Source organism: Terrapene carolina, unplaced genomic scaffold, assembly GCF_002925995.2.
Source record: "Terrapene carolina triunguis isolate 2854851 unplaced genomic scaffold, T_m_triunguis-2.0 Scaffold85, whole genome shotgun sequence".
Taxonomy (NCBI): domain Eukaryota; kingdom Metazoa; phylum Chordata; order Testudines; family Emydidae; genus Terrapene; species Terrapene triunguis.
Window position 1 is genome coordinate 50,824,275 of NW_020664436.1, and position 12,871 is coordinate 50,837,145.

Here is a 12,871-nt window from a genome sequence, read left to right on the forward strand (position 1 = left end):
ATACAAAATGGAAAATGACTGCCTAGGAAGGAGTACTGCAGAAAGGGATCTGGGGGTCATAGTGGATCACAAGCCAATTATGAGTCAACAGTGTAACGCTGTTCCAAAAAAAGCAAACGTCATTCTGGGATGTATTAGCAGAAGTATTGTAAGCAAGACACGAGAAGTAATTCTTCCACTCTACTCTGTGCTGATTGGGCCTCAACTGGAGTATTGTGTCCAGTTTTGGGCACCACATTTCAGGAAAGATGTGGACAAACTGGAGAAAGTCCAGAGAAGAGCAACAAAAATGCTTAAAGGTCTAGAAAACATGACCTATGAGGGAAGATTGAAAAAATTGGGTTTGTTTAGTCTGGAGAAGAGAAGACTGAGAGGGGACATAACAGTTTTCAAATACATAAAAGGTTGTTACAAGGAGGAGGGAGAAAAATTGTTATTCTTAACCTCTGAGGATAGGACAAGAAGTAATGGGCTTAAATTGCAGCAAGGGCGGTTTAGGTTGGACATTAGGAAAAATTTCCTAACTGTCAGTGTGGTTAAGCACTGGAATAAATTGCCTAGGAAGGTTGTGGAATCTCCATCATTGGGGATTTTTAAGAGGAGGTTGGACCAAACACCTGTCAGGGATGGTCTAGATAATACTTAGTCCTGCCTTGAGTGCAGGGGACTGGACTAAATGACCTTCCAAGGTCACTTCCAGTTCTGTGATTCTATGTCATTACTGTCCTGTTTGGGCAGGCAGCAGTGCTGCAGAGAAGGTTAGTTCTCAGGCTTTGAGGATGCTGAGGCCATTTGAACCTGATAATAGGAGAGGGAGAGATACTCCAGCTCAAAATCTGCTGCTGCACCTTGACAGGAAGGAACTAATTTAGAAGGGAAGGGGATTAAATCAAAAGATGGGCAGGCAAGTTTTGTACAATGCTCCTTTCTCAGGGACACATTAGGGTTTTTTAAACCTTTAGTTTTCTTCCTTATGTTTTGCCTTTTCTAACATCATGGAGAGAGCTGCTTTTGAGCCTAAAACAACATTCTTCTCGAGCTCCTGTGCCATCTTGAAAGAAACAGGAAAGCAGCCAGTAGTGCATGTAAATATAGCTGCAAAGAAAGAGATTGAGAAGTTATTCCACACAAAAATTCCCGTCGTAGACAAGAGTTCAGTCATAAGAGATAAAAACACAGGCAGGATTCAGGAGATTGATCTGTGGGTCAGAGTCCTTGAAAATACATTATCTGGACTGGATGCCAAGATTCATGATCTCTTAAGACAGCAGTGCCTACCTTATTGAGACAGCACGGAAGGATAATGTTGTTCATTCATTTCCTATTGTTCTTCGACTAGCCCCTGCATGTTCCCACTCATGGGATGTGCTGGAGTGCAGCTCCTGAGGTGGAACATTTCAGAACAGTTTCCTCCAGAGCGCTCTCATGCCTCCTCCTCCCTGCCTTCACTGTTCCTGAATATTCTGAGCGGGAGGCTATAAAAAGGAGTCATGGCATTCCAGCCACCTCAGTTCCTTCCAAACACAGCAGCAGAAAGACCAAGAACCTCTCCAGATTGATCCATCCTCTTTGAGGACTCAGTGCCCTAGATAGATTTTTTTAGTTAAGCTAAAATTTCTAATATTAATCCTATTTGTTTTCTTTCTTAAAAGTATTTCTTTTTTTAGTTTTTATTAGTTCCAACACCTCAGTTCAGGTGTCTGTGGCAGATCTGAAGAGGAAGAGACCAGGATTTAAGAGTTGTGCCTCTTGTTGTGCTGTATTCCCACTTTGAATGCCCATACCAGGTGTCTGGCTTGCTTGGGGGAAGGAATGCTCTCCTGCATGGTACACAGTCTGCAGCACCTTCATCCCAAGAGCTCACAAAGAGTGTCAGAGCCAGCACCAAGCTTTAGTACTTCTGGAGGCGCTAGCAGCCAAACCCTACCCACCTCTGTGAGTGCAGAGAGGCCCATGTCAGCCCCTACCCCTTCAGGCAATAAAAAGCTCAAGATGCTGCTGAAGGTACTGTCAAAGGATCCTAAGCCATCAGATCCCAGTTCAAGACACAAATGGAACCCCATATGTGTTAGCAGAGTCAGTCCTAGTGGGAGCACCCCTTCACATCCAGTACCTCTGTTCCAGATAAGATTATGGTGTGAGATATGGCACCTGTTAGGAGGGCGGAGCACCATTCCCAATCCCTCTTGGATCCTTAGGTCAGTTATGAAAACACCCTGGGCCAAAGGTTAAGGCCATGGCACAGTGCAAATGCCTATAGAAGTGTCATGCCCCTAATGCAACAACCATATCAGTTCTGGATCTTGGTTCTGACTCCTTGGTGCCATCAACAGAGATCAGATCCTCAATCTAACATTGAATTAGATTGTGACAGATAAGTTAAATTACCATTTCTGTTCACAAGAAAGCGTATCAGGGCAAATGCTACATAGATGCTCTACACAGTTCACATATATATAGACCATGCTCTTACCCCAGTAGGTACTATGATAGGGAACCTGAAGCAAAATATTGGCAGGACTGACAATTCCCTCCTTGTGTCAGATGAACTTACTGGTCCTCACCTAGGTGTTATGGGGATAGTGAACACACTTGTCCTTACAGGGATCAGTCCCCTCCTAGAGGTCAGGGGAAGCTTCATACATTGAATCTGCTGCTCCCATATCAATCTGCATCACTGGGCTATCAGGACCACTTCCCATCAGTAGTCCCAGAAACCCTTTCAGAGGAAGAACCAATGGGACCCATGGAATTCCAGGACACACATCTAGAGCCTGCTGATGGGACCTTTCCTGATGATAATGTAGAAGTTGCTTCAGCATCTTCCCCATCAGAAGATGTCATTCAGTTTCATGAACTGTTGGTCACAATGGCTTCAACTTCACCTCTCAATTGCAGGAGTGTGAAGATATGCTACATGAAATGCTATATACATTTACAACACATTATGCAATAGACCTAGCCTCCCATTCAGATGCTCACTTTGGTACAATGGTACTTCAGTCATTATTTAATTAGGACACCACGTCCCACCTTCCTCACATGTCAGAACTGCATATCAAATTATTCCATGAGTGGGGATGTACACAGGCCACTAGAAGAAGAGGAAAAAATGAAGGTCACTCACCTGGAACTGGAGATCTTAAAGATGGGCCCTGCACGTTCACAGTCCCTGCCTACCTTCCTATTTTCCCCAAAGTCCTAATGTAATCTTGGACCTGAGGAGGAGGTGGTGGAAAGAGTTGTGGTGGCCAGAGTGCCTTGCCCCTTTTTTTATAGCCTCCCGCCCAGAATGTTCAGGATCAGTGAGGGTGAGGGTGCTCCAGCAGGCACTGCTGTCGAACATTTCGTGCTCAGAGCCATAGGCACCAACTCTGTGGGTGCTCTGGGGCTCAAGCACCCACAAAAAAAAAAAAGGGGGGGGGGAGTTCTCAGCACCCACAAGCCACCAGTAGGTGGCATGAGTATATACATGGCGCACAGTGAAGGTGGAAAGCACCCACTGGCAAAAACAAAAGTCAGCGCCTGTGCTCGGAGCTGCACTGCCAGCACATCCCGGGGGGGTGGATGTGCACAGTTCATCTCAAAAGAGCTCTGTTTACAGGAGAATAACCTTCATTTCTTCAGCAAGACTACCATTTGAAGGGCTTACATATGAAAACTTATTGCACTAGAGCAGTATCTCCAACATCAACTATTGTTCTGCCTTGCAATTTCCAGGGCAGCTCCATGAAGTTCTTTATGTACTTTGGACTTCAGTCATCCATGCTTATTATTTATTCATGTGTACTGTGGTAGCACTTGGAGTCCTGGTCATGGACCCAGACCCCATAGTGCTGAGCACTATGCAAACACAGATCAAAGAGATGGTCCCTGATCCAAAGAGCTTACAGTCTAAACTAAGTCATTATTTAAGTAAGGTTACATCAACTTCTGCCCAGAACAGAGGGTCCATGACTTTGCCTTGATGAGGGTTGCAGCACTATAATGCACTCAAATTCCTGCTCTATTTGGGGGTCTGCAGATGGCCATCACAACCCATAATTGGGTGGCAGCAGTTGGGGAGGGTATATAAGGAAATGGACTTGATTCATGGTGTGTTTGGTGCTTATGTGAAGTGCCCAGTCCATTAGTGGAAATGAAAGCAGCTTGCATTTCTGTAAATTCATCCTAGTTCAGATACTTCAATGATCAAATGAGTTACTCCACTTTGCATGATTTTCCTAGAGTAGGTGAATGAATAAATAAACCAGGAATCTCTCTTTGACTGGAATATTGTGGAAATCAAAGTTGGAGGATGAAAAATATTCTGTAATGGCTCTTTGGAGGAGGCCAGAGGGTTGGTAATTTGACATTTTTAAATAATTAAACTTATTGATTACTCAAGGCTCTAGTTAGTTTTAAAAATCATAGGCAGCTGTCATCAAACAGGACTGTTAGAACATATGTTGCAAAGCAAACCAGTGGATTTGGAATAGAGACCACCATACTTGGATCTAGTGCTTTTGTCTGTTTTGGTTCTGCAGTAGCACAGTAGTACTTACAGCTGTTTCACCACTATACCCAGGGGGAAAAGGCAGACAATTGTTTTAGCATGTCAGCTGTGGGTGGAAATAGCTCTAAACTTTAGCTAATTCTGTATGTTTCTTATCCTCCTTCTCTCCCCCTCCCCAATAGAGTTACAAAGAAGAAGAAAAGGATACTGAAGAATGAAACAATGGAAAATCCGCCAAATTTAATGGCTCTTGACACGCCTGTATCATCAAGTACCACTAACAGTGTTGAAAACAAACCTAGAACACATGGGTTAGAACTGAAGAAGAAGAAAAGAGCAGTGAAAAACTCAAGTGCAAGTGGAAAGACAAATGTTGCCTTTGAGCCCGACAGTTGAAGTGTAGTCATCATTTAACTCCGGATATAGGTGTTGCATTCAGAATATTATATTCAAAAAAATGGATTTGAATGGGATTTATGCTGAAATGATAATCTCACTTTCAGGATAAAAAAACATTGAAAACCAAAACATTAAACATAGACAAACACAAAATTCCCCCATACTCCTTTCAAGACATGCCATGTGGTATGGAACCTAATTCTGCAAGGAACCTGGCACCTCCAGCTCTTACTGAGATTAACGAAACTTGAGTATCCAGCACTTCACAGGATTGGGCTCCTGGACAGTTCAAGCCTGAAGTTTGACTTTCATATTTCCCAAGAGCAGCATTTACAGATGCATTCTGAAATAATCTAAGTCCCGATTCTGCTACCTTTCTCATGCTGACTAGAATTTTACTGTTGGAAAGATTCCCATTGACTTCAATGGGCGTTGGATCCAAGCCATTTTTGAGCATGAGTAAAGGTGGTAGAGTGAAGTCCAAAGTTGTTAGTACTCTGTGACCTAAAATGAAACAAGCTTGACCAAGATAGAAGGTTTCGTGTTAGCAATTTTGATTTTCTTGCACGTAAAAAGACAGACCGTATTCTGTATTTAGCATGTGAGCACTCTGAAAGAATTTTACACAGGTCTACATGAAAACATACACTTTTTCTGTCTTCCTGTTGTTGAGTATTCACTTTGGACTAGATTTTGCAATCCTTGTTTATATTGGTGAACACCTACTTATGCAAGTAAATTGACTTCAGTGGAACTACTTGTAGATAAAGCTCACCAACATGAGTATGGATTGGAAAATTCATCTTTTTGGTACATTGATTTTTAAAATGAAGGCTTTTTATAAATATATAAATGTGCACTAAAACTTTGTAAAACTCAGTTTTTGCTGCACTCAGAGCAGCATTGCCAAATATATTTTACTTTATTTTGAAGAAATGTTTCATATCAAAATGGGTAGTTTATTTTATGCTGTGTGTAGTATTTATTTCCTTTATATGTTTAGTTTATCTCTGTTTTAAATTAATAGCACTATGTTGTGAACCATTATTAATTATTTCAATAACTTCTTACAATACTATCATTTTACATTCGACATTAAATGAAATACTTTCCATCAGTTAATGCTGGTATTTTTTTCTGACTGATGGCGTCCAGTTTATTTTTACTCTGCTAGGAAAATCTTCCCCCTCCCCCTCTGAAGCAATAAATAACATAAAATTAGAAAACCCTTATTTAGTAGACAAGGCACTTGATTCCATTAAAAAAAGAAGTGAGAATAACCATGTTGGGCACTGATGTGTGAAATGCACCCAGATGCAAAGGACTAGTTGCCATATATTCTAGTATCATCCCTGCACATGTTTTGAAGGCATAAAAATATGTAAACATGTTTCTGTTGGGTAAAACTCCCCAGGAAAAAATCTTTTATTCAGGGGCATTGTTAAGGGCTCTGTTTGCCCAATGCGTGTGTGTGTATGCAAATCCCATATTCTCCTAAACTGGAGTTACATGTGTGCACTGGGGTGATAATGAACTCCTGTGTGTATGTTTCCCTAGCCATATATTATAAAAGCATATTATTCCTGTGTAGTGAAACTGCTTAATATTTGAGCCTGGCTTCTTGTCTAGCTGCTGTTGAAATACAGCCCAGCTGCTACTTCAGTGAGGTGTGTGGGATTTAATGTTTATGAAAGGAAAACGTCAGCATCTTATGACTTTAAAATATCATCGGTCACAGTTAAAGATAAGGGCAAAGCATGACATCAGGCTACACGTCAGGGTGAGTGGAGCCGTAGCCAAGAGCTGGGTGCTCCTTTGGAAAGCCTAGTAAAATGTTAATTTGGCATTGTGGATGCTGAAGATAAAAATAACACTTCAGATACACACCAGAGAGAAATGGTAGTTCTAATCAAAGGCACAGTGCCTCCTTTCATGCTTGCGAACTAGGGCTCCAATTATGTTCACTGCTCTGAAGCTGAACAGAGCTGCTTTGCCACACTTTCCAAATTGAGAGAGGAGAGGCAGAAGACACGTCTTTCAAGGCACGGTTCCAAATAACAGTTAAGCAGAGAAATCAAATAAAAGACCCAACATGAAAATTTATGGAGTTGAAAATATACTTTAAAAAATTGTTTTGTTACTATTCTCATTATTACAGAATCACTGGCTTTATTTGTATTATCCTTTTCTCCCCGCCTCATGGAGGTTAGATTCTTTTACTGCTTTGTATTCCTACAGTGCAGTGTGAGAGTGAACTGCATTTACTTCAGAGGAAATGAGAAAGAACAAAGATCTGCATTTAACAAAACAACACTTCTGAGCCATTTTCAATATCCAAATTAGGAGATTCAGATTAAGATTATTATTAATCTTTTAAAGTAGTACATATCAGGAGATAATATCAAGGACTTGTAGTTTTTACCTGTGTTTAGAAATGTAGCTAATACATTCATGTAAAAAAATCTCATTTTTCTTTTCAGTGGTGTTGAAGTCTGAGAAATGGCAATGCTTTTTCCCCCCAGGCATTCAGCTTATGTTTTAAATATACGTACAACCATCGAAGAATAAGTTTTCTATTTGTCAAGTCAATTTGTAGTAGCAAGGGGATGGTTTAGTAAACTAATCTTGGAAATGAAACTTTGTGTCCTTGTGTAGCATGGTGCCTTTTTCATGATAATGCAGCACACACACACAAAAAGTTATAAAAAATGGTGAACTTCACACACTTGGTGGCAACTTTCTAGACATTTAGAGGGACTACATTTTAATTTGGGGGAGGGGGATTTCAGAATGCATACTGCACAAATGATCGGAAAAATTTTTCCTCCTCCCTATTTTTTTTTTTTAGAGCTGCACATTAAACATCCCAAAATGTGAGTGAGCTGAGACCTTGTTCACTAAGCTACTGCCCAGAATGGCAGAGTTATAAATACCTGTGTGAGGGGTTTCTACAGGAAACACAAACTTAACCTTGATCTATTGGCACAAATAGTGTCATTGGAATAATGACAATGGCAATCACTGGTGGAACAAAGCAGGTAGAAATCTATATAAAGAGATGAAACATTACAAAAGTTTATAACTACCTGACCAGTGATAGTATAGTGGTTTGTTGTTTTGGGGTTCTATTGTATATTTTTTTCTGGATACATACATTTCTCCAGCTGTAACATGTATTTGTGGTTCAGCAAAGAAATGTTGAACAATACACAAATGTGAACAATTAAAATGGAAAGGAAGAGACAACTCATTTTTTCCTTGTATTCCCCCATAACCATCAGCTTGCATTTGTTTTTTGCCTTAATGCTTTAAGGAATGGACATCATAAAACACAAGTCGTGTATTTGTAGCATCACTTAACTCAAAAGGCAATAGGCAATGGATCACAGTCAAATAAGGGCTAATGAGAACACAGAAGAACATGACAATTGAAAGTCTCTGTTGACTAGTGAACTAAATCTGCCGGCTGGACCCGATTGTCTGATGAAGAATTGAATGTCAGTATCATTTAGGGTTAACAATGGTCCAACACAAGCAAAAGCAGACAGCTATGAAAAATAGCCGGCATGGTAGCCATTCTGCAGAGACCATGGATGCAAACTTGATAATGAGGCACTTCATTCACCACATCTTTCTGCTCTAATTACTGAGGTGAATAGGAAATACTTCATCTAAGGCGGGAACAGGCTAAAGCAAAAACACTTGTTTGGTAAACACAGAAGTTTTTTTAAAAATGTTTCTTTTCTTGCATCTATGAAATTAGTATGAACTTCAGTTTCATACTTACCATTGCATTAGCATGTGTGCCTGTTCAAAGTTTCGTCTCCAAGTACAATGGGTGTTAGACATTAGCTCTGTCCTAGTGTAGTAGTATATTTTTAAAAGTGTACAGCCTCCAACTGCTTAAAACTAAGCAGCTATAATTTTAAACTGAATCACCAACTAAACTGCTTCAGTTTTACACAGGGCTGATGTAACAGCTTAACTAGTTTTCCACCATTGACTTAAAGTCCAATTTAGAGCTTATACTAACTATTCATTTTATAAAATACCTACTCTCTCCAATTGAAGGAGTAACCTAGAGTGCCAGAAAAAGTTACATCAGTAACAAAGTATAAAACTGGGCACACTTTCAATGCATATGGTACAGTCTTAAAAAAAGTAGTTGTAGTAGTCTGGAAGTTGCGGGGGGGTGGGGGGAGGAAGAGAAGTATTTGCTGAATGTTAAAGGAGATGAAAGGTTAATTTACAGGTCTTTCATATTTTTTGCTTAGCATTCTGTCCTAAAACTACCCAGAATGTTTTGGAGGAAATAATTTATGGATGTGCAACTGTGCCTGTAAAAACATACTGCATCAATTCAAAGGTTTGTATTGCTTAAAAGTATCAATGTGTGCATTTGGAACAGAACTACTGAGCGTAAGGAATAAAAGGGAGAGGAGGTTTGAAAGCGGTAAATGAGCAGCTTGAGAAGAAAACTGCTGTCTGGGGCAGATTTAGGAAAATGTAGCAACTAGGAATTGGAGCTTGAGAAGAAGGAACAGAAGAGAGTGGAAAGGCTCATTATAACAGAGCTTTGGTGGCTTCCGTCATGTTTTTTAATCTTTAGGAGCTAAGACCTTTTAATCATCCCACCAAGCTCTTCATCCTTCTGTGGTGTGTACGCTGAGTTCCATGCTATTTACTGGGGTCCTTCAGACTAAACCTTAGAAACTAAGAGGGAGATTCTGGGCCGGGCCTCTAAGAGGCGCAGCATGGAACTCTCAGCCCAGGGGGAAAGGGGGCTATGGTGGCTTTGTGCCCTCCCACTCCTAGGCTGCTCCAGGGCCTGGAGAGGAACCTGTCATAACTTAGATGGGCGCTGCCAGTAACTGCTGGCGCTGTGGTGCCACAGCCCTATCCCTGACATGGCCCCCGATCATGCAAGCTACTCTGTGTGAGCAGACCCCTGTGCCCAAGTAGAACCCCATTGAAATCAGAGGGGAGGGGGCAGTCAGTGTGTGAGCAGGGTTCCACGTGGCTGGAAAACTTTTCAAAATGAGGGGCTATGGTTTACACATTACTTTGCGATCCTTCAGGTTCAAAAGGCTGTATTTTCATTGTGCTCTGACAAATGTGGATGGCTACTTTGTATTTCATCTAACAAACTCCAACCACCTGACTATGTTTTGTCGCTATACTCTTTGCACTATGGTCGGCTGTGGCCAACCAGTTTTACAATTCCTGTCTAATGCTCAGATGTGAATATTCAGTAGAAACTGCAGATGCCACTTTTAGCGGAAAAAAGTTTCCACACCGGTAAAGAAATATCAGTAAAATCTATGCAGTGAGAAGACATCAAATTCTTGTTATACTTATATCTCCTGCACAGGCAGGGAGTATAATAAACTAGTCTGCAGCAGCTGTAAATTTTCTGAGGATTTATCTAACCACAAATACATTGAAATGGGGAAATGGGGCTATATTAAACTGTGCAAGATGCTGCTGGAACTTAGCCATTTCTGCAACATCCTGTAATTAATTTATTATGACAGGTCTGGCAAACTGAAACACCCAATACACTTGCGACAGACTGTTATGATATAGCTGTTTGAAAACTCTGTAGTCACATAACATGCAGGTATAGCTGAAAAAATACAGCAGGGAAATATTAAATTGATACATTATTTCTCCAGAGATAGCAATCATTCCCAGAGCCACGTTCTTCAAACCCTTGGAATGGCCCTGGGTAAGTATATCTAGACAGAATTCTCCAGAATATACAAACTTGGATCCTGCTCCTCAAGGAGTCAAAGTGATAGACCAGGCAGAGATACTCAGAGCATAGAATCAGAGAAATGTTGGGCTGGAAGGGACTTCAAGAGGTCAGCTAGTCCCCACACCATGTTCAGCAAAAGCAACTGTACCCCACACATTTTGTGAGTCCAGGCTGAGCAGCCTGTTTTTGCCCCTCTGGATGTTGGACATGTTCAGTTTTGTTCAATAATATTGAAAGAGGACACCATTTATTTTGTTTCAAGAGCTGAAAAAAAATAATACTCAAAACTACAAAAGGGTTTTTGGGGGTATGGCTGGTCCACTTTAGAAACAGGGTCTGAAGAGGCTCTCTGTTTATTCAACTGCACCTCCTGACTTCACCTCAGTTCACAACTTAAACCAAGAAATACTGAACTTTATCTTCTTGTGGGGCTTTCCTCAATCCAATGGTATAAATCCCATTGCTGGAGCCGATCACTCACAAGCTATTAGACCCTGAATCTGTCACTGGTGTAGAACTAAATTCAGCCCATCCTGCCCCTCAGAAGTGTGTGATCTGAGGGGAAGTCTTTTTCTCGTCACAACATGTGATAGCATGTTTAGCTGTTTTCCTTGTTTGCTTGACCAGCTGTTTTGCTTGGTTGGTTTATTGTTTTAATGGCAGCAGTTTGAATCTGTTCATAGATTCGAGTGGTAGAGTAAGTCCCAGCACAGATGCATTCATAGGCAGAGTGCAGGTGAGGCAGCCAGAGATGCATAATAAATACAACCTATTATATGAAGATTACCACCATGTGTTTATATTAATATTCACCTAGCATTGGTTATTTGTAATGGGCCCTAAATGCACAGTTCCATGATATTATTAATGCTTTTATTTCACCAGAATACCATCAGCCATTCATTTCACAAATATATCTGGCATTCGTATTTTAATAGCATCATTGTATAAACAACATCTGTAACCGCTTAATTCTATGTAAGGCATTAATCTTCACTGGTTGGAGATAACTTGTCACAACACACGGCTGCCGTAGTTGTATATGGCATCAGCCTCCTACTCATTAAAATAAATGCTGTCTAAAGCTAAGGTATAACAACATGCATAAGCCTATAATAGGCTTATAAAAGTGGATGGCTAATCCTCATTATGGTTTGGTGTTATGTCATAATGAGAAAGTGACATCCAAAAAGTCCATGAAATGAGTTGAATCAACATTCCCCCTCCCCGATATAATAGAATCATAGAAGATTAGGGTTGGAAGAGCCCTCAGGAGGTCATCTAGTCCAACCCCCTGCTCAAAGCAGGACCAACACCAACTAAATCATCCCAGCCAGGGCTTTGTCAAGCCGGGCCTTAAAAACCTGTAAGGATGGAGATTCCACCACCTCCCTAGGTAACCCATTCCAGTGCTTCACCACCCTCCTAGTGAAATAGTTTTTCCTAATATCCAACCTAGACCTCCCCCACTGCAACTTGAGACCATTGCGCCACCACTGAAAACAGCCTAGCTCCATCCTCTTTGGAACCCCCCTTCAGGTAGTTGAAGGCCGCTATCAAATCCCCCATCACTCTTCTCTTCTGCAGACTAAATACGCCCAGTTCCCTCAGCCTCGCCTCATAAAACACATGCCCCACCCCCCTAATAATTTTCGTTGCCCTCCGCTGGACTCTCTGCAATTTGTCCACATCCCTTCTGTAGTGGGGGCCCCAAAACTGGACGCAGTACTCCAGATGCAGCCTCACCAGTGTCAAATAGAGGGGAATAATCACTTCCCTTGATCTGCTGGCAATGCTCCTACTAATGCAGCCCAATATGCTGTTAGCCTTCTTGGAAACAAGGGCACACTATTGACTCATATCCAGCTTCTCGTTCACTGTAATCCCCAGGTCCTTTTCCGCAGAACTGCTGCTTAGCCAGTCAGTCCGCAGCCTGTAGCAGTGCATGGGATTCTTCCGTCCTAAGTGCAGGACTCTGCATATCTAATGGGCTAATTCAGGGGGTGGAAGGTGCATCAGAAGGAGCCAGTCAGCCCCTGCCCGCACTCCCTTTTAACCAACCACATGGTGAGGACATAGCTGATGACTGCAGGCTTTAATTGATGGTGAATTTAAATACACATTTTCTATTCACCTGTGCAGGGTGAGGAAAGTACAAACAAATCTTTTTGGCTGCAGTTATTGATGGAGGCAGCACAGTGTCATGATTAGAGCAGTGG

General features: G+C 41.4%; 1 protein-coding gene across 1 annotated transcript in view; it reads left to right on the forward strand.

Annotated features, from left to right (window-relative positions):
* The window catches only part of AHI1 (Abelson helper integration site 1), a 181,362-nt gene extending 175,354 nt beyond the window's left edge, over nucleotides 1-6,008 (forward strand). The window contains exon 23 of the mRNA XM_026649540.2: nucleotides 4,678-6,008. Within this exon, the coding sequence (XP_026505325.1) occupies nucleotides 4,678-4,891 (214 nt within the window). The 3' untranslated portion in view covers nucleotides 4,892-6,008. The remainder of the gene's footprint in view (nucleotides 1-4,677) is intronic.
* Nucleotides 6,009-12,871: the final 6,863 nt, after the last annotated feature.